Here is a 26,425-nt window from a genome sequence, read left to right as displayed (position 1 = left end):
TAATATGCTCTCTAGGTTGGTCATAACTTTCCTTCCAAGGAGTAAGCGTCTTTTAATTTCATGGCTGCAGTCACCATCTGCAGTGATTTTGGAGCCCAGAAAAATAAAGTCAGCCACTGTTTCCACTGTTTCCCCATCTATTTGCCATGAGGTGATGGGACTGGATGCCATGATCTTTGTTTTCTGAATGTTGAGCCTTAAGCCAACTTTTTCACTCTCCACTTTCACTTTCATCAAGAGGCTCTTTAGTTCTTCTTCACTTTCTGCCATAAGGGTGGTGTCATCTGCATACCTCAGGTTATTGATATTTCTCCTGGCAATCTTGATTCCAGCTTGTGCTTCTTCCAGTCCAGCATTGCTCATGATGTACTCTGCATATAAGTTAAATAAGCAGGGTGACAATATACAGCCTTGACGTACTCCTTTTCCTATTTGGAACCAGTCAGTTGTTCCATGTCCAGTTCTAACTGTTGCTTCCTGACCTGCATATAGGTTTCTCAAGAGGCAGATCAGGTGGTACTAAGTGTAAAATAGTAACTTTTCAGTGGAGAAACCTGGCAGACACTACCTTAACTAACTGATCAAAGTTAACATCACTAATAATAGGGGAAATTGATATTATGGGCTCGTTGATACGAATCCACAGACGACATAACAGTATGCCAGCCAAAACTGCATAAACCGAAAACAATCTTGAGGAAACATCAGACAAACTGGAACTGCTGCTGCTGCTGCTAAGTCGCTTCAGTCGTGTCCGACTCTGTGCGACCCCATAGACAGCAGCCTACCAGGCTCCTCCATCCCTGGGATTCTTCAGGCAAGAACACTGGAGTGGGTTGCCGTTTCCTTCTCCACTTACAAAATAAATAGCTTATTTTCTGGGGGGTGGGGTGGGGAAAGTCACGGTCAGGAAAGAAAAAGACTGAAAAACTAGTTTGCTTTAGTTCGTTAAAGCAAACTCAATGCAAGGTGTAGTGAAGGACAGGGGACAGGGAACCCTGGCAAGCCGCAGTCCATGGGGTCACAGAGTCCGACAGGACCGAGCGACTGAACAACTAAGTCCTGGGTTGGACACTTGACCACAGTTGAATAAGGAGTGGATTAAATAGTATCTTCTCAACGTTAAACTTCCTCGTGGTAACAGTCCTGAAGTTATGTAAGAAGCCTGTCATCACAAATCCAGTCACCAATCAATAGCCACTGGCCACCATCGCCTCCTCCCCTCCCCAGCTATTTAGGGATGACTCAGACGTGATCCCTCCCAAGCCCTTCGCCCCCTCTCCCAAAACTCAGCATCTTTATCCCTGCTTCCCAGGCAACTTTCCTCTCTGCCTTTACCACCTTCTCCACCTTCGCCCTACCTGGCTCCTTTCTTGTCTTTGTCCTCTTCTGCGTCCCCGCTGTCCCCTCCCTGGCACCTTCTCCCAACGAGCGGCTCGCTTCCCTCTCCAGGTGCGCGCCCCCACCCAGCGGTGCGGGCCCTCCCACGCAGCGGTGCGCGCCCCCACCCAGAGCTCGGCTGCTCGCTTGCGCTCTGTAAGCGCCGGAGCTGGCCGCTCGGAGTTGAAGGAACTTGTGCCGCCTGAGCGTTTCGCGCGGGATCCCGGCTCAGGGTCCCCAGCCAGCGCGGTCGCAGCGCTCGCCCTCCGGGCGTCCTCCTGCCCGTGATGGGCTGCTCCAGCAGCGCCCTCAACAAGGCCGGCGACGGCAACAGGCTTCGCAGCGGTGAGCAGGGGACCCGGCCCCACCGCCACCCCGCCCGCGCCCTGGGGCTTGGGTGGGTTCGCTTCCCCGGGGCCCGACGGGTGTGACTCGTGCCCACCCGACCGGGCAGGGGGCGGCTCCTCCCTAAGGATGCGAGTGAGACCCGGAGCGGCGCTGCCGTGGCCCAGGATGCGGCGGTCCTGGTGCGCTCCGCCGCCCACGGTGCCCCACGCGGGAGGGAGCCCAGGAGTGGAGAGACCCCGCTGCCCGTGGCAGCGCGGGGAGTTGGCCTTAAGTCCCTAACGCGGTCAGCCACCGCGCTCTGTTAAACAGATGCAGAATTTCTTGTCCTTCAGCGTACAAGATTTCAGATTACTATGCAGATGAGCATATACTCAGCGCACAGGTTCCTGAATTTTTAAAGAGGTCAGATGCACTGTCCACCATCCTTGGCTTAAGTATTTCTCAGTGAATACGAGTGTGATGAAGAGTGGTCCTCACTGAAACTTACGTGGAAATGCACCACACGCTTCTGTCTCTATACAATAGCCAGGTGCTTGGCTAGGTGCTGAAGATGCAAAGACCCTATTCCTGGGGTCTGGGATGGGGGTGGGGAGGAAGACGAACATCAGACAAGTTGAACAGGTGATTGCCATAGTTTCTGACCGTGATAAGTGCTGTGAAAAGAATGAAACATGAATGAACCAGAGAATAGCTGGGTTTTATAGCAGCTTCACTTCTTAGATTTTGAGTGGCTGTTGCTTTGAACAAAGCTCTGAAGGTTAAGCACATTCCTTCAGGTTAATTTACAGTCTTCTTCAAAGCTAACTTTATGAGAAATTCTACACTCTGGCTAATTCCTTCTCACAAGTTTTCTTTTAGCACCTTGTGTTATTCCAATAATACGTCTTTCTGATTTTGTAGTAGGGAGCGCTCAGGCTTTTCAAGAATGGTGTTTCAAAGCTCAGACACTGTGTCTAGTCAGAAATAGGCCGTGTTACAGTCATTTTTGTGGTGTGTGATAATTTATTTTTAATTTCGTAGACAACAGAAAGCAATAGAAATGTGGAAGTAGGCCAAATATTTAAAGCCCTGTATAAAAGTGATTCCAAACCCCTGGTGAACTGACAACAATGTGAAGAGATGGAAGAAATCCATTTCTAATGTACAGGGCTTGCTGACCTTTCTCCTAAAAATGATGAATGCCTCTGTCCCCAAAACCTGCTCTCTGGAGGCCAGGGCAGGAAATAATTTCTTTGATGTTTTATGAAATCAGATGGATTCTGTTTTTTTGCATTCTGTTCCATGATCAGTCCTTGTTGGTTTTAGTATGAAAAACTGATGCTTCAGGAAGATATACTGTATTACTTTGGTTTCTCTTATCCCCCAGCCGTGCCCCCAGATATCCTAGGAATTTAAAAAGCAGAGCACTAAATCATCATTGTAGATTTTTTAACTGATAAAAACTTGTAGGGAATGTTACTCTTGGGGAGGGGCAAAATGTTCAGTGGCTGGAAGGGTTTTTTAATCCTCTTAAAAAATAATGAATAACCTTGTTTTAATAAACATTTTATCACCAATATAAATAACTATCCACATGAGTCATGCTGTTTCATTTTTTTTATTCATGCTTTCATTGGAGTTTTAAGTTTTCACAGATGTTGTTCTGAAAGAAATGTTAAAACAACTGACAAAAAACCAGGTTTTGAGCATAGAAAATTAATAAATTGCTTGATGCACATATTGAATCAATCAACAGGTGTATTTTGCATCTGATCCTCAGACAGTATTCCCTTGTAATTAGATACTATTGTATGTTCATCAGCTTTTCAACTCCATGGACTTGGAGGCCCCATAAATAATTCATTCGTATTTCTGTAGCTCAAAACTTCTTTAAATTCTGTATACAACCCGAAGCCTGTGTGTGTTTGCTTTTAGATTAAAATAGTCCAAGTTTATTAAATGTCCGGCACATGCATTTACTCACTGTATCCCCAGTGCTTAACAATGCTTGGCACATGATTGTTGAATGATTACATTTAATCCTTATAACAATGCTTTGACTAAGTTTTATGATTGTTCCCATTTTACAGAGAAGAGTAATTTGCCAAACCTGTGGGGCTCCTTGAGAGTCAGAGCTGAGCTTTGAACTCAGGTACTCTGATTCCATAATTTGACTTCTTATCTGTTCTCTTCCTCCTTAAATCTGTTTGTGACAACTTGATTTAAACCTCTTTTTGTCTCACATTGTTCTGGAGCCCCATTAGGTGTATGGTCATTCACTGTGCAAACAACAAAAGAAACACAGGAAAGTATAATCGAGTATCTAACTATGTAAATTGAATATTATAATAGAGTTTATTATAATCCCTAAATGAAATATATAATAAATATAATATTCACCTAGTATACTAGCATGAGTAAAATATTTATCCCTAAATAAGAATCAGTGAAATATGAAGTTATATTTGCTTCCAAGTTTAAACTAGGAATATTTGGAGGACATGTAGCCTTAGAGGTATTTTCAGCAGCTACATCGATATAGAGAAGTTTGCAGTGGCCTCCCATAGAGATACAGATAATCTTCATATTGTAAGAGATTCTTTTAAAATTCACAATATTATGAGTTAAAGCTGTGTGGGTGTGTTAGTTTCTCAGTCGTGTCCGACTCTTTGTGACCCCACGGACTGTAGCCCACCAGGCTCCTCTGTCCATGAAATTAGCCAGGCAAGAATACTGGAGTGGGTAGCCATTCCCTTCTCCAGGGGGATCTTCCTGACCCAGGGATTGAACTTGGGTCTCCTACGTTGCAGCTCATTCTTTATTGTCTGAGCCACCAGGGAAGCTGCTGCTGCTAAGTCGCTTCAGTTGTGTCCGACTCTGTGCGACCCCATAGACCGCAGCCCACCAGGCTCCCTCATCCCTGGGATTCTCCAGGCAAGAACACTGCAGGGGGTTGCCATTTCCTTCTCCAATGCATGAAAGTGAAAAGTGAAAGTGAAGTCACTCAGTCATGTCCGACTCTTCGAGACCCCGTGGACTGCAGCCTACCAGGCTCCTCCGTCCATGGGATTTTCCAGGCAAGAGTACTGGAGTGGGGTGCCATTGCCTTCTCCGGAGTTAAAGCTAAAACGTATAAAATCGGCTGCAGACCGTATTTGTGTTTGGATAGTTCTGCTTAACAATTTTCTGTAACTGGTTTAAGAACTATTATATATAAGGTAGTATTAACCTGGAAGCAGAAGAATCATAAAATAATGGGTTGGACTAGATTACCTCTGAGATCACTTACAGCTCAATAATTCTGTAACACTGAATATGGAGGCACTTATTTTCTGGGCTCCAGTGAATCAGATAGTTACTGCTGGTTAGGTAGCTGTTAGGCTAAATAGGAATAACCCATTCTGTTGATCACATGGAGATGTTTGCTGTGATGCATGAGATAACAATTCCCCCTGAGCTGCTTTTCATCACCCCCAAAGATGACTCACTAGGAAGAGATGGTTGGTGGGGGAGGGGACGGGGTTGGAGGGGCAGTGTGGAGACTGGCTCTGATGTAAATAATTACCCAATGCTACTCAAAGTGCAGAACACTACTACTACTTACGTGGTAGTCATCACACATAGATTTTGAATGCCCTGTAAAGGGTGAGAAAAGAAGCTTTTCTTTCCAAAAGGACAACTAGACAGATTGAGTTTGGAATTTCTTGTGTTCATGGAAGCATGTTCTACATATTAGAACAATTTTTGTTCTCTTCAGTGCCCCTGGAGCTTATGAATCTGAACACAAAGATTTTGATGACTTCATAGGCGTTAATGGAACTCAAAAGTTTCCAGGCCTTTGGCATCGAACCTTCCTCTCCATGCTGCCAGCCCTCTGCTTCTCAGTGTAATTACTGTCCCACTCTTTCCTGATAAAAATGCCACCCATTTCTTGCAGACTTCTTCCAGAAGTTTTATAGCTTAAACACCAATGCTGCTGCTGCTAAGTCGCTTCAGTCGTGTCCAGCTCTGTGCGACCCCATACACGGCAGCCCACCAGGCTCCTCCATCCCTGGGATTCTCCAGGCAAGAACACTGGAGTGGGTTGCCATTTCCTTCTCCAAAACACCGATGTGGACAGAGTAAATAGGTGGTAATTATTGACGAATTCATCGCTAGGTTCATGTGTACATTTCCACTGACAGCTGTAATCATGTGTTTGTTCTTATCTGAACTCTCACTAGCTGCTTGGAGTCCACTGTCTACATAATAAATAGGATGAGGCTTGAATTTCACAGTTATGTGAATTGACCTTTGTGTAGCAGAAATACCTTTAGTTATCAACCAGTATTTTCACACAGTGATATTTCAGTCCTGAACACTTCTCCTCTGTAATTGAAGAACAAAAATCATTAACATTAAAGTAAGTTTTAGAGGCTTTTCTTGCATACGAGTATTATATAAATGGGATTTCTTTGGTTCAAGTGCAGAGTCTCTGGACTGAGTCTTGTATGTCTTTGTGTTGCCTCTAGAGCTTGACATAGCATGCTTGGTAAGTCTTTGGGTGGGCTGATTACATACAGCTAATTGTAATGGAATAGTCATAAAACTGAAAACATCTGAAAAATGCACACAGTGAAAAGTCCACCTCCCACCCCAGCCTCACCATCTGCTCAATACAATCACATCTATGGATAAAAATTTTTATTAGGTTTTTTTTTGGATATATTCTCCCAAAGTTTCTTTATACATTTCAAATATTATTTCCCTCTCCCATCTTTATTCATAAAATGTGGTGTATTATACCCACTATTATTCTTCACTTAATTTCTTTCACCTAAAAATATGGAGCTCTTTCTATAATCTCTTTGTAATATAGAGAACTTTTTTCTCTTTTTTTTACCCTTGGTTAAGAATCCACTGTGTAATTTATTTAACCAAACCCCCAGTGAGGCACATTTGATTTGTTTCCAGCAAATGAGGCTGCAGTGAATTCCTTTACACATACATCATTTTGAAAGTGCACAAGCGTAACTGTAAGACCATTTCCCAAAAAGTGGCATTACTAGGTCAAAGGGCAAGCACATTTATAATTTTGAGAGCTAACTACCTAAATGCCTTCATATGGGTTGTACCAAATGACACTCTCATCACCAACACATCTTTTTCTAAAATTGAAGGCTTTTGACATTTAGTATAGTTGCATCAAAACATGGGCATGGAGCAGAAATCAGGAGACGAAGTAGGAGCACCCACTTGGTTCCAGATACTTGAGCCTGTATTCTCATATAATCCTCGTAAGAATCTTAGTTTCACCGAATTCAGCTAGAAAATTGCAGCCTGGGGAGGATAAGTAACTTGCCCAAGGTCTCAGAGCTAGTGAATGATGGATCTTGTTCTTTTCACAAACTCCAGTCCCATCCGGGTCCAGGCCCAGTTCTGCTAGAACTCATCGTGTGGCCGTCAACATAGAAGACATGCAGTCCATATCGAGGGGGTGGCTGGGTGAATGGATGGACTGACAGAGATGGGGATTCAGGGAGATGAGAGTGCTACTGAGAAAAGCAGAGGGAGGGTAGGCATCAGGACCAGCAGAATAACAAAGACTGGAAGGTAAAGTTGGTCCAGGTGGACTTGAGAAGACAGGGTCGGGTTGTGAAGGGATTCCTAGGTTATGCAGAAAAAGACCAACACAGCAAAACAAAGCTTTCTTGTGTTCTCTGAAATCATGCTTCTGCAAGGTTGCCACACGTCCCAGTTCATGTGTACACTTTCACTTTTGTGTTAATGTTTTACAACAAGTTTAAAATAAAAACCTAGTACTTGAAAGGCTTACCAAAACTGATAAATAAAACATTGAACTTGGCCAGGATTTGAATCCCAGTGTATAGAAATGTAGGTAGCCCAGGTAATGATTTTGTTTTTTTAAAGCGAAATATCCGAATGTAACTCTCCAATTGAGTGTTAGTGTCAGGAAAGTACCATGAGGCTTCAGAAGCTTCCTTACTTCCTCAGAGCTGTTACTGTTCACATTCCTTAAACCCTTCCTTGGGAATAGCCCTCTGGCCCTAGACTTGATTCTTTTGTGTACATTCTGGGATGTCAGAGCTGTGTCCTTTAAGGATGAAGATTGGGAGGGAAGCCTCCCCAAAACCCAAATCAAAAAACCTCACATCATTTTAAATAGCTAAAATGCCATGGGCATTACACTTTATGAAAGTGGGTGAAATAAGCCAGGAACTGCTAGCATGCTCAGAAACAAGGGGGGTCATGGGAGATGGAGAAAAGGGCAGTCAGTGCCATGGGGTCAGGTTCAGATGACACCATTTTCTTCCCCAAGGAAGGGCCCACGGGGCTCTGGGGTCCTCGGGGTAACCGGGCCGGGGTCTGGTGAGGTGCGGACTGGGTGCTGACAACCCGGGAGGGACGACCCTCTTTTCTTAGATGTCACACTCAACCTTCCTTGCAGCCCCTCCTCCAGCCTGGTTTTTCAAATAAGACAAAAGACCCCGCCTGAGTCCCGATAACATGCTCTTTATTCATACCAAATACTTTTTGACTTTCAAATCTGTATGATTTTACTTGCTTTGAGACCATCAGATTGTATTAGGTCTGTTTAGATAAGTTCAGTTCAGTTGCTCAGTTGTGTCCGACACTTGCGACCCCATGAGCTGCAGCACGCCAGGCCTCCCTGTCCATCACCAACTCCTGGAGTTTACCCAAACTCATGTCCATTGAGTCGGTGATGCCATCCAACCATCTCATCCTCTGTCGTCCCCTTTCTCCTCCCGCCTTCAATCTTTCCCAGCATCAGGGTCTTTTCAAATGAGTCAGCTCTTCGTATCAGGTGGCCGAAGTATTGGAGTTTTCAGCTTCAGCATCAGTCCTTCTAATGAATATTCAGGACTGATCTCCTTTAGGATGGACTGGTTGGATCTCCTTGCAGTCCAAGGGACTCTCAAGAGTCTTCTCCAACACCACAGTTCAAAAACATCAATTCTTCGGCACTCAGCTTTCTTTATGGTCCAACTGACACATTCATACATGACTATTTAGATAAGAGACATGTCCAAATGGACATTAAGTAGGAAAGTCAAGACATAAAAAGATGTAAGAAGCATCGTGACACATCTGCCCTATCTATCTACTTTCCGGGTCACTGGAAGTCAAATTTCATTTACATACTATTTACTCTATGGCCATGCAAGTATAATTCAGAGCGGACATCAGGATAGCACCAGTTATCATTATCTAAGACAGATAAGTACAAAATGAACTTGATGTCGTAGGCTAAGGTGACTTCCTGTCAAGAGACTGCTCTACAAGCCTCTTCTATGACCAGAGCTCTTTGCCTCGGCCAGCTCCATTGTGGCTGTTCCAGGTCCCCCCATGCCAGGCCCCTGGGAGGTCAGTGATAGACCTGCCTCCTGTCCACTGAAAGAAAGGCTATCTGCTTCCTTCCCTTACAGGCATAAGGATGTACCATCAAATCAAGTATTTATTTATTTATTTGTCTATCAATTAATTTTCTGCTCCCTTCACCAGGACACTCATTTCAAGGACATACTTTTACAAGCCTCTAATGTATTTGTCTTCACACTCCGTGAAAAAGCCCTTTCTGCTCTCCCCAACAAGCAGCTTTTCTTTCAAACGTAGTCCTAAAGGGCCCTGCAGGATGAGAGAGTTCCACTCTTGGCAGACCACCTTGCTTCGTCTGCCTTCTCAGCCTTGCCTGGCTAATGCTGGTCTGGTCTGTCTTTGGTGATTGAAATATATCTTTGTCCCCTGTGTTGTGTGTATGAGCGCTTCCCAGCCTGTGAGCGTGGGATCCAGTGTGCCAGCCTTCCTCCCGGCCTCTCGGGCCGCAGGGCAGGGTCCAGATGGCCCGAACCCTCTCAGCGTAGCTTCCTCCACTGCTCTGTGTGCGGCACAAATACCGTGTTCCGTGTGTGCCGTGACATCAAAGAGATGGGAAGCCCTGGGCTAGGCATTCCAACTGCTCTGTCAGTTTCACTAGTGGTTTTTCTTACCAAGGAGAACACCTGCCTTTTGTCTTCCCAGTGAGGACCTAAGTTGCAATGTCCTCCCCAGTTGCTCTCCTCGCTTCCTTCTCACTGTCATCGGTAATGATAAGGAACTTTCCCCCCGCTACTTATTCTAACTTTTTTCATTTCCCTAAAACTAATAGGAACCCCATAATTTCTTTTGGCTAATTTCCTTTTCCTTTGTTTGCCCCGGAGTAGCCCCTACAGACTAGATACTTATGAGAGGCTGTGATCACCTTTGGGGGCTTCCCTGATAGCCGGTTTGATTCCTAGGTGGGGAAGATCCCCTGGAGAAGGGATAGGCTACCCACTCCAGGATTCTTGGGCTTCCCTTGTGGCTCAGCTGGCAAAGAATCCACCCGTAATGCGGGAGACCTGGGTTCGATCCCTGGGTTGGGAAGATCCCCGGAAGATGGAAAAGGCTACCCACTCCAGTATTCTGGCCTAGAGAATTCCATGGACTATACCCATGGGGTCGCAGAGTCAGACATGACTGAGCAACTTAGTGTGTGTGTGTGTGTGAAAGAGGTTTAGAGTGGAGGGCACACGTGAGAGAGAAAATTTCAGCATGCTAAGAGATAGTATAGAGTTCCAATTTAAAATGTGGGTCTGAAGTGAGACTGGGTTCAAATCTGGTTCAGGGTATCAGAGGGTCATTTATTAGTTGTGTGACACTGGGCCACTCAACCTTTTTATGCCTCAGTGATGTCATCTGTAAAAAGGGATTAACAATTGGTTCCTATTTCCTCATTTGTTCTGAAGAATAAATGAATTAATATGTATAATGTACCTGGAATGTAGTCTAAGTATTGCCTGTAGCAGGGGTTGGCAAAGTGGCCTGTTGGCCAAACCAGCCCACTACCTGTTCTTATTTTAACACCTATGTTAGAAAAATTTATTTAGCTGCACCAGGTCTTAGTTGCATGTGGGATCTAGTCCCCAGACCAGGGACCAAACCTAGGCCCCTACATTGGGAGTGCGGAGTCTTAGCCACCGGACCAAGAGGGAAGTTCCCCCACGACATTTTTTTGTAAATAAAGTTTTTTTGGAACACAGACATGCCCATTCATTTACACATCGTCTAAGACTGCTTTCTCACTGTGATGACAGGTGACACAGTTGAGTAGTTGCAATAAAGACCCTTGGGGCTCAGTGGTAAAGAATCTGCTTGCAATGCAGGAGCTGCTGGAGTCTTGGGTTTGATCCCTGCTAGGGGAAGATCCCCTGGAAGAGGGTATGGCAACCCACTCCAATATTCTTGCCTGGAGAATCTCATGGACAGAGGAGCCTGCTGGGCTACAGTCCATAGGGTCTCAAAGAGTCGGACACAACTGAAGTGACTTAGCATACACACATGCAAATAATCTCCCCATGCCTGGCAAAGCTGAAAATATTTACTCTCTGTCCCTTTATAGAAAAAAAATTCTGACCCCTGGCTTGGAATATCATCTAATAAGTCCTTAATAAAGATGATTTCTCATTGATATCAATTTTAGTAAACCTCAATTTTTCTTTATTGCTTTTCCTAGATAACAATTTGATTTTTTTTTCCCCCTCAAGATCAAGTTCTAGATCTCTAAATGTTTTGAGTTGCTGGCCTTTTTTTCCTTTCTGGTAAATTTGTTAAAGGAAAGTGTCAAAAATACTGTTAGTAATAGCATTAATGGTACCAAAATATTAAAAAATCATAAAAATGGTTATGCAGATGGCTAAAGTTTTATGAAACAGTTTTTCTAAGGCTCCTAGAGCTTATTTTACTTGCTTTTATGTTTTGCTACTACAATTTTAAAAAAACAGATGATTTTAGAATAGTTTTAGATTTACAGGAAAATTATGAAGGTAATATAGAAAGTTCCACATCTACTTCACCCTATTATTCCCATCTTATATTGGTAGGGTGGCTTTGTCACAAACAATGAACCAAGCTTGATACATTATTATTAACCAAAGTCTATACTTTATTTGTAAGGAAAGTTATGACCAACCTAGATAGCATATTGAAAAGCAGAGACATTACTTTGCCAACAAAGGTCCCTCTAGTCAAGGCTATGGTTTTTCCAGTGGTCATGTATGGATGTGAGAGTTGGACTGTGAAGAAGGCTGAGCGCCGAAGAATTGATGCTTTTGAACTGTGGTGTTGGAGAAGACTCTTGAGAGTCCCTTGGACTGCAAGGAGATCCAACCAGTCCATTCTAAAGGATATCAGTCCTGGGTGTTCTTTGGAAGGAATGATGCTAAAGCTGAAACTCCAGTACTTTGGCCACCTCATGCGAAGAGTTGACTCATTGGAAAAGACTGATGCTGGGAGGGATTGGGGGCAGGAGGATGATGACAGAGGATGATATGGCTGGATGGCATCACCGACTCGATGGACGTGAGTTTGAGTGAACTCCGGGAGTTGGTAATGGACAGGGAGGCCTGGCGTGCTGTGATTCTTGGGGTCGCAAAGAGTCGGACACGACTGAGCGACTGAACTGAACTGAATTGATACTTTATTGGGGCTTTCCAGGAGGTTCAGAAAGTAAAGAATCAGCCTGCAATGCAGGAGACCGGAGTTCAATCCTTGGGTCGAGAAGATCCCTGGAGAAGGGAATGGCTACCCACTCCAGTGTTCTTGCCTGGGAAATCCCATGGACAGAGGAGGCTGGCAGATGCGGTCACAAAGAGTGGGACATGACTGAGTGAATAAGCACGCATGCATACTTTTAGATTTCCTTAATCTTTCTCTCATGTCCTATTTCTGTTCTGGGTTCCATCGCCTGCATTGCATTTGGTTGTCGTGGTCATGTCTCCTTACACTCTTCTTAACTGGGACATTTTCTCAGGCGTTTTGATGACCTTGACAATTTTGAGGCAGTCTGGTCAGCTACTTTGTAGACTGTCCCTTAGTTGATACTTTTCTGATGTTTTTCTTATGATAAACTGGGATTATGGGTTTGGGGGAGGAAAAGAGCAGAGGTACAGGACCCTTCTCATCACATCATATCAGGGGTACGGGTTCTCAACATGACTAACCACTGCCTCCTAAATTTCTCTGACACTCTTTGGGGACTCTGAGCCTTGAAGAGGTGGAGAGTAGATGTTTGTTTTATACTCTAATCTTATTGAAATCTTCCAGTTGAATTGTTTCTATGATTCTTGTTTCAACCTGCTTCTTCCTAGGTCCAAACCTGTTTAATGCTCTGCTTAAAACGAGAAGCTCATTCAATTCAGGTTCCAAGTGTCTGGGCCAGAAGCCCAGTCTGGCCTAAAAGTGCCTAGGCCGGGGAGAGGAAGACTTCTGCTTTTTTACAAGTGACTTTTCATTCTGGGAAACAAAGCCCCTCAGTTCCCTTAATATGATCAGTACTGACCATGGCAGCAAGGTCATCTGAATTGCATATGGATCCCTAGCCTGAGATCCCTAACCCAAGAGATGAGTAGCAGCAGTCAGCTAAAAGGCCTGGGCTCACAGTCCTGTTTGGTCTGCCCACTGCTCTTTCTAGAACTGGACACTCTCAGGATGTGCTAACCACCCAGACTTGAGGTCCAGATATCTGAGGTAACTGACTGCTCTGTTGCAAAATTTAAGCATTCCATCCCAGCCATGGACTCACTAACTGAATACTTCCTTCTTGAGCGCAGACCCCTGCTCTTGGCCACTGATGCCTTTGTACATCACAGGTTGACACCCTGATGAGGTCAGACATGGACTCAGTGGCTGAGCTGGGAGTTTGGCCACCACTGTGAGCGTCAGTGGAGCCCCTTGGTCATTGCCCTTAGAGAGCAAGGCACAGCAAGTGTAAACTTTCATTTCAGATGAGAAATTAGAAGACCTCTTTGTCCTGACCTAGCTGAGATGGAGGCTTAGCAAACCCACCCAGCTCTGTGGTATGAGGAAGCTTGAGGGAAGGAAGTCTTGCTCCCCAGTGTGGAGCTCTCTTAGACCAGCTCTGACCCTTGCTTCACTGTTGAATTAGTATATTCACCTCATCATCTGTGCTGCCCATGATATGCTAGCGTGAGGACAGAGACCAGGCCCGACGTCTGAAGCTGGGCAGCAATGCCAGTGGTTCTGGGGTCGGGCCTGCGAGTCAGCACTGAAACAAAACCCCAGAACCTCCCAGGAAACACTGATGGTACAGGTTATGGGGCCACGGTTTGCCTGAAAGCACGTAATCTTCCGGGCAGAATCCCACTTCCTTGGGCTCACATCTGAGGCTCTGCCGCCTCTAACTGGGAGCCCTTCCTAGATAAAGGTTCTTAGTCTTTCAGTGTCATATTTCCTCTGCTGTATAATGGAGATAATAATGACTTACCTTGTGGAGTTGTTGGGAAGGTTGAATGAGATGGTCCCTGTAAAGCTCTAGGCACAGTGCCTCAGTAAATGTTAGCCACTCTGGTTCCAAGCAAAGCATCATGGGTGCGACCCATTTAGGTTGGTGAAGGGTCATGGTGTGTGAATATCAGAGAGATAATCTCCACTTTTTCTCTCTTCTTCCTTGTTCATTGAGATGTCTTTGATTTTTTTAGACTGCATTTCTGCCCAAACATTGGATCCCCATGTGCCAGTAATGACCATCAATCAATGAAACTTGCCTTTTTAAGTGCAACTACTGTTGATATTTTTTAATGTGATGTTTAATGCAACACCTTTTTTGAAATAAGAGTTCATCTTATAGGATTCTAGAGGAAACCAAAGACAATGAAACTGGAAAGTCATACCTGAAGGAGGTGACTATTCGTCATGGCTTGAGGACTGGCTCTGAAGCTCTTAAATGTCAGCCTAGGCGGAAGCCCCCCGCCCCATCTCCATGTGTACTTATCAAATATTCCAGTAGTATCTTTCCAACTGCATGTTCTTGTTCCTCTGTGCTTAAATTTCAAAGTTAGATTTACCTTCAGACTTTAACGCATTTACCTTGTGATGTCAAAACTAGTTTTAGATACGTCAATTCCTGTAGTACTACTAAAAAATGAAGAGTGGTTTGTCTGACTTTTATTTGCCCTCTGTAGGGTTTTTTGGCTAATGGTTTCACACTCCAGTTACGTGGGATGTAACTCTTCAAAATGAGTGCATTTTTTAAAAATTTGTGTTTATTTATTTGTTGTCTGTGCTGGATCTTACTTGTGACCCACGGGATCTTCGATCTTCATTGCCGCATGCAGGATCTTTAGTTACCGCATGTGGGATCTTTAGTTTCTGCGTGTAAACTCTTAGTTGTGGCATGTGGGATCTAGTTCCCTGACCAGGGATGGAACCTAGGCCCCCTGCAGTGGGAGCACTGAGTCTTACCACCAGACCACCAGGGAAGTCCCCAAATGAATGCCTTTTTAAATATCTATTGACTGATAGAACATACCCTTGTGGATTAGCATTTGTGCCATGGCACCCAGGGTCAGTATCTTTACCTACTTTGATGAGGGAAAAGGGCAGAAACATACAGTATAGCCCTACTGTTAGCTCCACAAGAATTTGTTGGATGGGTGGAAAAGTGATGGAATGGAATTGAGGAGAAAGCAAAGACAGAACATGAGAACACGAGTTGGACTCTTCCTTTAGAGTGGATTCATGCTGCATCCCTGGTTCCCAAAACTCAGAAGCTACCAGAACCTAGAAATGGTGGCAGCAAGGGAAAATATGAGGATCCCGCTGTTCACTGATTCTCTAGAAAACTCAGCAGACCATCCAGTGAGATCTTTGGGATGGTTGATACATTCTGGCCACGGAATGGGAAATATTGACCTCAAGTTTTTCTCCTTGCTGGATAGAAACTTCATTTTTTATTAGAGTAACGAACGGAGTAGAAAAGCTTCCACCATAATGTGAATTTCAGGTATGTTAGCTCTGGTTCTAATCCCTTCTGTAATGTTGCCTAGTATTTAATTTCTTTGTGTGCCTATCACAACGGTGCTTGCAACAAAGGTTCTGTTAGTTCAGCTGTCACAACAAATTTGTGCATGGATCAACTTACAACAGAATCAAGAGAGATAATGAGCACCAAAGAATTACGCCCAGAGCAGTGTATGATTTGATAAAATGTAGGGTTCAGAAAACAGACATATCCTTAAACAACTTTGGATGTGGAAACAATGCATCTGTCCACAATATTTATTACATAATAATACAGATTAGGCATAGAATGTCTCCTGTTTGTGAACAAAAGGTGTAGAACCTTCTACCTCCAGGAGGTATATTGGGGATTCACAAAACCAGGTGGATGGAGCATGGAGATCCTTACATAAGAGATTGTGCCTAGGTACCAAGTTGTGCTTAATAAGGGAATGGATATTATTTGAATTTCCCTGCAGACAGGGAAGTCTAGGATGACAAGGACCAGGTCTTCCTTGTTAACTGCTGTAACCCTTGTGCTTAGCCCAGAGCTGGCATATAGTAGGCACTTCAATAAATGAAATCAAAGCCAGCAAACAGAATGAAGCATATTTATTTATATAGCTCAGTTGGTAAAGAATCCACCTGCAATGCAGGAGTTCAGTTCAGTTCAGTCGCTCAGTTGTGTCCGACTCTTTGCGACCCCATGAATCACAGCACACCAGGCCTCCCTGTCCATCACCATCTCCTGGAGTTCACTCAAACTCACGTCCATCGAGTCGGTGATGCCATCCAGCCATCTCATCCTCTGTCGTCCCCTTTTCCTTCTGCCCCCAATCCCTCCCAGCATCAGAGTCTTTTCCAATGCAGGAGACCCTGGTTCAATTCCTGGGTCGGGAAGATCTGCTGGAGAAGGGATAGGCTACACACTCCAGTATTCTTGGGCTTCCCTTGTAGCTCAGCTGGTAAAGAATCTGCCTGCAATGCAGGAGACCTGGGTTCGACTCATGGGTAGGGAAGATCCCCTGGAGAAGGTAAAGGCTACCCACTCCAGTATTCTGGCCTGGAGGATTCCATGGACTGTATAGTCCATGGGGTCTCAAAGAGTTGGACACGACTGAGCGACTAAGCACAGACACATTTATATAAAAGCTAACATTGGCTTTTATTGATACTAGTCAAGTCCAGTCAAATCATGGCTGACGCGAATACTACTCCATTATCTGTCAACAATCTGATTTAAAACTTACCATGGTAACAACAGAATTTTATAGGTCAACAGTGATAGCTTTGTAGTGTTAAGGGACTGTTTATCCGAGCTCTTTAATGTTGCAGTTCATTCTTTCTGTTGCAGAATTATCTTTAATTGATTGACAGGGCCAGGGCCATCAGTAGCCCACAGAGGACCTTTATGAAATTAGAAAAAGCCGCCCTTCCCACCCCTGAGGGCTGCACCCTTGCCAGTGCACACGGCTGGGGTTCAGGCCTCCCTTGCCCCTTCAGCAGGACACCCCCACGCACTGAGAAACCTGCAGAGCCATTTGCTTCATCCCTTGTTTACTGAGTACCTTCTCTTGTCTCGTACCACGTTGGGTAATGACACATATAACCCGTCTGAATTATCAATTATCCTGACAATCCTGAAAGGCAAAGATCACGTAAGGAAACTGAGGTCCGGAGACTTTGAATTGCATGGTTAAGTAAATGATGGGTGAGGATCACACTTAACAGCAGAACAGTCTGGAACCCCCAGCTCCAGCTGAAGAGGAAGGAGGATGAATAGATCCAAAACGTGTCCTTCATCAGCAGCTGGGGATAAAAACCTTCCTAAGGATAAGAAAGGGAATGCGGTGGTCACCATTGTCTTTTTTGTGGTGTTCTCTGAGAGTTGGTTTGAAACAAGCATTTGTTTTCCAACCCTTTCACTTATCTACTCTGATCTTCCGTCCTTTCTGAATAGGCTCAGAGAAAGGTAGTAGGATTAGGATGAATGTAACGGCCTTCCCTTTCTTTGTGTCCGCCAGGACCTCTTCCTTGCTGTGGCTGTCACGTGAAGTGTAACGCTCACGATGGCTAACTTGACTGATGCTCAGGGGGCACCAGTCACTGTGATGGTGGTTTTCCAGGTGTTAACTCATGTAATCCTCACAACAGTTCAGCTGCCCCTCTTCCCACTCTACAGGTGATGAAACTGAGGCACAAAGAGGCTGAGCAGAGCTAGTAGGTGGAAGAACCAGGATTCAGACCCAGTGCATTAGAGGTGCCATTTTCAGAGTCATAAGATATCTGCTCCCTTTAGAGCAGCTTATTCTCTTCTACCACGTAGGAAAAAGAATTATTGAGTGATTCAGTTCGGTTCAGTTCAGTCGCTCAGTCATGTCCGACTCTTTGCAACCCAATGAACTGCAGCATGCCAGGCCTCCCTGTCTATCACCCAACTCCCGGAGTCTACCCAAACCCATGTCCATCAAGTCAGTGATGCCACCCAACCATCTCATCCTCTGTTGTCCCCTTCTCTTCCTGCCCTCAATCTTTCCCAGCATCAGGGTCTTTTCAAATGAGTCAGCTCTTCGCATTAGGTGGCCAAAGTATTGGAGTTTCAGCTTCAACATCAGTCCTTCCAATGAACACCCAGGACTGATCTCCTTTAGGATGGACTGGTTGGATCTCCTTGCAGTCCAAGGGACTCTCAAGAGTCTCCTACAACACCACAGTTCAAAAGCATCAATTCTTCGGCGCTCAGCTTTCTTTATAGTCCAACTCTCACATCCATACATGACCACTAGAGGTCATTACCTCCAAAATACATTTATTTCAAAATTCAGGGTGCAGTTAATCAACATGAATTACCAAATGAGTGTGTCACTACACTTCCAGCATTTTCTCTAATTTTCGGTGATCATTTTGAAAATGTTTTAGCTTTGGGGGGCTACCCTCCAAAATATTCAAGACAGTGACTTCTTTTGTAATATTTCTCAGCTTGGTTGACTATTTTCAGGTTGCAATATAAGAATATTATATGTCAAGGACATTTTCCTACTTTAGGTCTGACAGTAAGATTAGGAAAAGTATATAAGAATGAAAATTCATGCTGTGACCATGGGCATAAAAATTCTAATTATGGAAGAAATTGATAGATTCCTTGGACACCATTTGTGGATAAATACATTTTCACAAAGCATTTGTTTTTTTGAGAAAAAAATACCTTGACTTATCCTGATAGCCCAAGTTCATGTCCATTGAATCAGTGATGCGCTCCAACCATCCCATCCTCTGCTTCCCTCTTCTCCTTTTGCCTTCAATCTTGCCCTGCATCAGGGTCTTTTCCAGTGGGTTGGCTGTTCAGTGCTGTTCAATGGACATGAATTTGGGTAAACTCTGGGAGATAGTGAGGGACAGGGAAGCCTGGTGTGCTGAAGTCCATGGTGTCACAAAGAATCACATGACTTAGTGATTCAACAACAATCCTGATGGCACAATATATGTTTCAAAACATGAAGCTGAGTGGCTATGATTTGGGTGTGTCAACACATTTTTTTCCCCACGGCTTTCTGCTCTAGAAAAATGATGACATTAGAGTGCACCCACAGCTGGTACTTCTGGCTGAAAGTCGTTTGTCTCATTTAACTGACAGTGCTGATCACTGTAATAACTGTTTTCCCAGAAAATATAATTTGGAAGACATTTGTGATTAGTATAATAGTACATTTCCTTGTCAGTTCCCTAAGGCAACCATCACTGAAACATCCTTTGTGTGGCATCTAAATGAATTGTCTTGTCATAACGAATGTCTTTATAGACCTGAGAAATCACTTTTGTTAAGTTGCCTTCTGTGCTGTTAATTTGAAGACTCCATGCATGATGAGGCCAGAGAAGGGGGAGTGAAGGATAGCCCTCCTCCCAGCTTCGTCCCACGGACCCCCAGGCCCACAGCCTGTGCCCCGTGTCTCACAAAATCCTCCCTAGACTGTGCTTTTCCAGCTTCATGTCTAATCCCTCTCCATGGGGGGATCCACACACATTCTCAGAGATAGGCTGGGAGACTGTTTGATGTGAGTAAATGTATTAAAAAGAGAAACAATTGGCAGTGAATTGAACTCATGAGAATACATAAACTAAGGAAGTAAAGAACCATGACAGTTACTAACTCAGGGAAAAACAAAAAATCGAATAGCTGACTACCTGGCTCAGTTCTTCATTGCAGACATATTTATTATATGTACATATAACTGAATATCGATAAAATCTAAATTACAACATGATTGCTATTTTAAATCAATACTAATGTGCAATTTCTGAATTGAAATGTAATTTGAGAGGGTGAATGTTGATGGAGGCAAGGGGAAAAAATGTTTTTCATAGTGGGAATTAATTGAAATAGCCAAACTAAAAAACAAAGAAGTAGCAATTCTCTTAGAAATATAGGGGGGGAAATCCCTCCAAAAACAGCTAAAAGAATGAAAATATTTAACCCTAGAGAAGAGGAAATCGGAGAGGAGACCTGAGTCTTAGTTTTATATTGTAACTTACATTAGATAAGCAGATAACTCTTTAAACTATGTACCTGTATAACTTAGGTCAGGTTTAACCTAGGAGAGAAAAGAAGAAAAAATATTTTTTGGGGAAAAAAGGCTAGAAGAGGAAATATGTCATCTAGAGGCCCATTTTAACATGCTGGTTTATTTTCTTCAAATATCTCCCTTTCTATTTTTCTTCTGTTTCTCCCTTCCAGTGATCAACACTGTTGTAATTGTACTATGCATAAAATTGATAGCTAACTTATTGAACATTTAATTGCAAAACAAACCTTGTGGTAGAACACATTTGCTATGCATTATTTTATCTGATAATCCAACTGGAAGTGCTGATTTTTAGCTTATATAATCATTATCTTATTTTAGCATATGGTCAGCATAATCACCCTTTTTCATGGCATAATAATATTCCACCCAATGGATTATTGATCTTTCTCCTAAATTATTAGACTTTTAAATTGTTTCCCCAGTTTTGCTATTCAAAAGAATACTGGGCTGATACATTTTCCCCAAAGCATTTTACTGATATTTTTGTTTTTAGGATGAATTTCCAGAAGTAGGATCACTGGGTCAAAGGGTGTAAGCATGTTGCCATGCTGCTTTCTTAAACTGTTGAGAGAACATTTCTGCCTTCATTGTTTAATGTCATATGATGCCTCATGCAACTATGACACAGATGGGAGAAACAGATTCACTGCCATTTTACAGACGTGACTACTAGGAACCAAGTTCCCAAGGAACTTGGGAACAATTGGAGAAAGAGCCAGAAATGCAGGAAAAAAAATGCATTCTACCCAGCTCTCTCTTGAGCTCTCTCCCAACTGGGACCCCCCAAATGAATGAAACTCAGACTGATCTGTGCCTGCTACTTTCTCTCCCAGACATCTCGGTCTTTACATAGTAGGGCTTCTCTGGCATGGGGCATTTTCCATTCACTGAGGGCCATTCTGCTTTCAGTTCAGTCCAGTTCAGTCGCTCAGTCATGTCTGACTCTTTGCAACCCCATGGACTGTGGCATACCGGGCTTCCCTGTCCATCACCAACTCCTGGAGCCTACTCAAACTCATGTCCATTGTGTTGGTAACACCATCCAACCATCTCATCCTCTGTCGTCCCCTTCTCCTCCCACCTTCAATCTTTCCTAGCATCAGGGTATTTTCCAATGAATAGGTTCTTTACATCAGGTGGCCAAAGTATTGGAATTTCAGCTTCAACATCAGTCCTTCCAGTGAATATTCAGGTCTGATTTCCTTTAGGATTGACTGGTTGGATCTCCTTGCAGTCCAAGGGACTCTCAAGAATCTTCTCCAACACCATGGTTCAAAAGCATCGATTCTTCAGTGCTCAGTTTTCTTTACAGTCCAACTCTCACATCCATACATGACTGCTATAAAAACCATAGCTTTGACTAGACAGACCTTTGTTAGCAAAGTAATGTCTCTGCTTTTTAATATTATGTCTTGGATGGTCCTTCTGCTTTAACGGGAAGGTAAGACCTCTCTACCAGCCCAAGGGCCAATACTTATGCTGTGAAATCTACTCAGCCTAAGGAAGAGAAAGGGCAGGACAGAGGAAAGAGCATGAGGAAACAAAATATACTAAATTAGAATATGGGACAGGAGCCATGAGCAGGTACACAAGGAACAAACAAGGAAAAAGAAAGTGATTTTGAAGGATTTCATGTTTAAGATGAGGTATTTGAGCTGAAAACACTAGAGAAACTTGACTTGTGGTGTGTTAAGGGCATGGTATGGCCTCTCTGTATTCGATTCTACCCGAGACTTTCTTGAACTGTTAAACCTGCTTCTTGATAGCAATACACTTTCTCAGGATGCTGCTGCTGCTACTAAGTCGCTTCAGTCGTGTCCGACTCTGTGAGACCCCATAGACAGCAGCCCACCAGGCTCCCCCGTCCCTGGGATTCTCCAGGCAAGAACACTGGAGTGGGTTGCCATTTCCTTCTCCAGTGCATGAAAATGAAAGTGAAGTCACTTAGTCATGTCTGACTCTTAGCGACTCTGACTCTTAGCGACCCCATGGACTGCAGCCTACCAGGCTCCTCCATCCATGGGATTTTCCAGGCAAGAGTACTGGAGTGGGGTGCCATTGCCTTCTCCGTTCTCAGGATAGAAACTTAATAATTATTTGTATTTTTCTTTTCAAATGAATAATAAAAAGTAACTTCAAATATCTATTTTTCAGCCACAGAAGAAAGTGAGTCCTGCTTTGTCCAGCCAAAACCACGTGCACTGGGAAGAGAATCTACTTTGTGTGGCAAAGTACAAAAGGAAAGCCTTCCTCCATTAGACAAGCTCAAGATCTCAGCCGTGTCCACAGCTAATGGTGTTCAGTCCCTCCCTGAACAGCCCCTGGCAAAGGAGGCTGCAGACCCACCAGGAGCCACAGAGGAAACTCAGCCTCTGCAGGGACCGAAGGGGTCTGAGCCACCTCAGCCAGGTGGCAAAGATGGTGCTCCAGGAGCAGAAGGAAAGGAAGAGGATGTGGAAGCAGTGACAGAGGCTCCGCCTTTGAAAGGAAGTGCTGAGACTGAACCTGTAGGAGCGGAAGCCGAGAATCAGCCTTTGATAACAGCGGTAGAGAGGGACTCTACTGGAGCAGTGGAAGGTACTGAGGATCCACAAGCTGCCGGAGAGATGACGCCTCTAGGAACAGCTGAGAGAGTTCCTCTGGAAGCAGCCAGAGAGCCAGGATCTCAAGAAGCTGGGGGAAAGGGTGAACAGTCCCAACTCCCAGAGGCAGTTCCCAAGGAGACAGAATCTCCGGAGATACTGGAAGGTAGTCAGCCTGTGGAAACAGCGGAGCCGCAGCAACTTCAAGAAACAGTTGGAGAAGAGGAGCAGTCCCAACCTCTAGAAACAGTTCCCAAAGAGAATGCATCTCTGGAAGTGTCGGACGGAAGTCAGTCTGTGGGAGCCGAGGGAAAAAAGCAACTTCAGGAGACGATGGGGGAAAATGAGCAGTCTCAGCTTCGAGAGACGATTCCCAGAGAGCATGGCGGACCGGAGATGTCGGACGCAAGTCAGTCTGTGGAGACAGCTGTAAAGGCTGATTCACTCCATAAAGCTCCCGAAGGTCCTGGGAACATGGAGAAGATCCAACCTGAAAGAACAGTTGAAAGCATGGAACATCCGGCAGGAATTCTAGAGACAGGGGCAAAGGTGGAAATGGCCAGGAAAATTCACACTAACGAAGAGGACCAACACATTGAAGGTAAAGTCATGCTGTCAGATCAGGTTGTTTAGACGTGCTCCATAAGAGATCATCTCTGGGGGATGGGGGAGGCTGACACACAGCTCCCCCACCCCGGAGTCTCTCAGTGGTTGAAGTTCCCGTGATCCAAACTAAAAAGTCTTCCAGACTTGAACAACAGGCAACTTGGCTTTCCAGCAAAAGTGTTCTAAAGCATGGTCTTTAGAAAAGTATCTAGATTTTTAACCTAGTTTCATTGTTAAATGAAATGGGATATTGAAGGAATGTTAAAATTTCAGAATTTTTCCAAGTTCACTCTTCATCAGGCCCCATGTATGGTATGAGGATCCAGCGTAAAAATGGTCAGTGGAGGAACTGACTTTTTTTAATATATAATTTTATTTATTTTTGGTTGCACTGGGTCTTTGTTGTGTGTGGGCTTTCTCTAGTTGCAGCCAAGTGGAGGCTACTCTCTATACTTGCAGTGTGCAGGCTTCTCTCACTGTAGTGGCTTTCCTTGACTCTAGGTGAGTTGGCTTCAGTGCTATGGCCCATGGGCTCAGTTGCTCCATGGCATGTGATACCTTCCCAGATCGGGGATCAAACCAGTGTTTCCTGTATTGCAAGGGGGACTCCTAACCACTGAACCACCAGGGAAGCCCAGGAACTGACTTTTTAATGAAAGAACACACGAATAATGCCTCTTAGAGTGTCATTTTATCTTTGCAATCTTATCCTTAGAAATTACTGTCAATCTCCCCTTGTCCTTCTTCTCTTTTTATCTTTATGAGAAGACTAGAGAGATGTACTATGTCTTAGCAAATGGTATTTTTGAAACATGTACATTACCTGTATAAAGAAAATGGAATCTATACTGTTCTTTATTGGAGTTACAATTAAAAAATTCTCCTGAGGCAGGATTTACATTTTGCTAAATTTTAACTTCACCTTACAGTAGAATGAAGTGAACCATTCATCAGTCTATTTCTTAATTATTTCACTCGTTAATGCAGCAGTTTTTGAGTGTCTAATCATTTGCTTGGTGCCCAGTGCGGGAGGAAGGGATAGTCCCTGTTCTCAAGGGGCTCACAGTCTAGTGGGGAGAAGGCAGAATTTAGACAAAATACCACAATCTATTGAGGTAAGTGCTTTAATGAAGGTGTATAAAAGTGCTCTAAAATCAGAATGTAGAAGCAAGTAAAAGCGTATATTTGTTATACAGGCTTGGCACACTCAAGTATTTGGGGCCTAGGGTGATGGCAGTGGGTGAATTGAGGGGCACATGTAATGTTGTGGGGAGCCCCAGGGACCTTGGTGAACAGGACACAATCCTATCAAAACAGGCAGCTGCTTCTTGGCTCCATTCAAAACATAGGGGCCAGCGCTGCCCGAACTGACTTCTTAGGGAAACATTTGTATGTGCAATACCTGGACTTTTAAATGTTTCAGCTCTTTAAAAGTTTGATGATTGTTTTCTTTAAACACCAGAATGACCAAACAAGACAAGTTTCTGGACACCCCTAAACATATTTTGAACTTTCTATTTGTAATATGTTCTGCCATCCCTTCCTGGGTAATTCCGCATCCTGATTTTATATGAGAGTGCCAAGGCTCAGAAACGGTAAGTGACATCGGCCCTCTGAGGATCTCAGAGACCCAGGGCGATTGCCTTTCTTGACATCCCTAGAGAAACCTACTGTTTAGACTTAAAGAGCAAGAGCTGCCCCTGTTGGAAACCAGGTGTGAGGCACTTGGTTGTTAATGCTAAATAAGTATCTCTTAATATCCCCTTTGGTTAATTTTCCAGGTGAGACAGGAGAAACGGTTGAAACAGAGATGGAGAGTGAGAAAGTCAGTGAAGGGGCTGAAACAAAAGAAGAAGAAACAGGAGAAGCCATGGATCTTTCAGCAGCCACGCAGATAGGTATGGATGGAAGGGTGAAGGGACACAGCATGTTATAACAGAGAAGACAGAAAACTGCCGTGAAGTTGTGGTTACAGATTGTATCTTTCAACATCGACATGTTTTATACCAGGAAAATGTGGTTATCATGTTCTTGATTACATTGTTCCATAGAACTACTAAGCTATAAATGGTTTTCTTAGCTACTTAAAATTCAGAACTACAGTAGCCAGAGCTGGTATTGACTAGAGTATATGTTCATTTAAGAATGTGAGGGCATTTTCTTCATTGTGGCAATGGGTCCATTCAGTGTAGAACAGTGAGACCCTAAAAGAAAACATACATCTTTAAGTGTAGGTGGCTGGAGAAAGGAGTTAAGTAAATTTTAGGCAGCTCATGATAATGAAATCATACAGAATTAGGATGGAATAAGAATGATCAACAACAATGGGGCAACTTATATCTAGTATTTCTTTCCTATCACAGAATTTAAAGCCAGTAGGAACCTGGGAAAGTGTGTCATTTAATTATTTCCTTACCTTAAGCTTATCTACTACCCAGGATCCTTAATAATGATCATGGTGTATGAAAAATGGTAACAAAATGCTTGTAAAAGGAATACAGACTCTGGTGCTGTTATAAAATTAGGCATTTTTCACAATGAAAGGCTACACATTTTTAATGTGCCATTTTGAATCATCTGGTGATTTTATATGTATGTGAGGTGTTTCAATTGGTGTTATTCCTTTAACTGACATTAAAGTTATTTTAAATTGACTTTTAAATGCATTTCAGAGGCAACAAACAGCAAGAATTAAAAACTAGATTTGTTGCCTATGTGGAGTCTATTCCTTGGGCTCTATTTTTTTTTTAAGATTACTTTGATTTAATATTAGGCTTTAGAGGTGGGAAAGAACTAAAAAATAAAGATTTAAAAACCATTTATAATATTTCATTAATGTTAAAATGATATAGAAAGTCACCTTTCAAGAATTCCTCCAAAGTTGCCAAGGGATTTTGATAAATTATCTGTGATTATATGTGAATAAAAATAATGATAGCAATCTTTTTCACCAATGAGTGCCTTGTGCTTATGAATATCAGGATAGAATTATATTCTGGACACATTTGGTACCTTTATCTTATTTGTAAATATATAGTTTAAAGATAACTTCTTAGATGAATTAACTAGACTCTTTTACTTTAGCTTCTGTATTAAACTATGAAGATGATG

The 26,425-nt window shown here is 43.5% G+C and overlaps 1 protein-coding gene across 1 annotated transcript; it reads left to right on the top strand.

Annotated features, from left to right (window-relative positions):
• The first annotated feature begins 1,667 nt into the window (after positions 1–1,667).
• ERICH5 (glutamate-rich 5) lies at positions 1,668–25,625 on the top strand. Its single transcript, XM_010863561.1, has 4 exons — positions 1,668–1,777; positions 1,835–1,926; positions 22,281–23,309; positions 25,096–25,625. The coding sequence occupies exons 1-4, from the start codon at positions 1,668–1,670 to the stop codon at positions 25,248–25,250; spliced, it is 1,386 nt and encodes a 461-aa protein (XP_010861863.1). The 3' UTR covers positions 25,251–25,625.
• The last annotated feature ends 800 nt before the right edge of the window (positions 25,626–26,425 follow it).

Source organism: Bison bison, unplaced genomic scaffold (assembly GCF_000754665.1).
Source record: "Bison bison bison isolate TAMUID 2011002044 unplaced genomic scaffold, Bison_UMD1.0 scf7180017864491, whole genome shotgun sequence".
NCBI classification, from domain to species: domain Eukaryota; kingdom Metazoa; phylum Chordata; class Mammalia; order Artiodactyla; family Bovidae; genus Bison; species Bison bison.
The sequence above is the reverse complement of the archived record's forward strand: the minus strand, read 5'-3'. Positions and strand labels throughout refer to the sequence as shown.

What these genes read in the sequence shown, in the direction of transcription:
- ERICH5 (XM_010863561.1), top strand. Translation starts at nt 1,668, where the DNA reads ATGGGCTGCTCCAGCAGCGCCCTCAACAAGGCCGGCGACGGCAACAGG. An exon ending in GGTGCGCTCCGCCGCCCACG is followed by an intron (nt 1,927 to 22,280) that starts GTGCCCCACGCG and finishes TCTATTTTTCAG; the next exon opens with CCACAGAAGAAAGTGAGTCC. An exon ending in AGAGGACCAACACATTGAAG is followed by an intron (nt 23,310 to 25,095) that starts GTAAAGTCATGC and finishes TTAATTTTCCAG; the next exon opens with GTGAGACAGGAGAAACGGTT.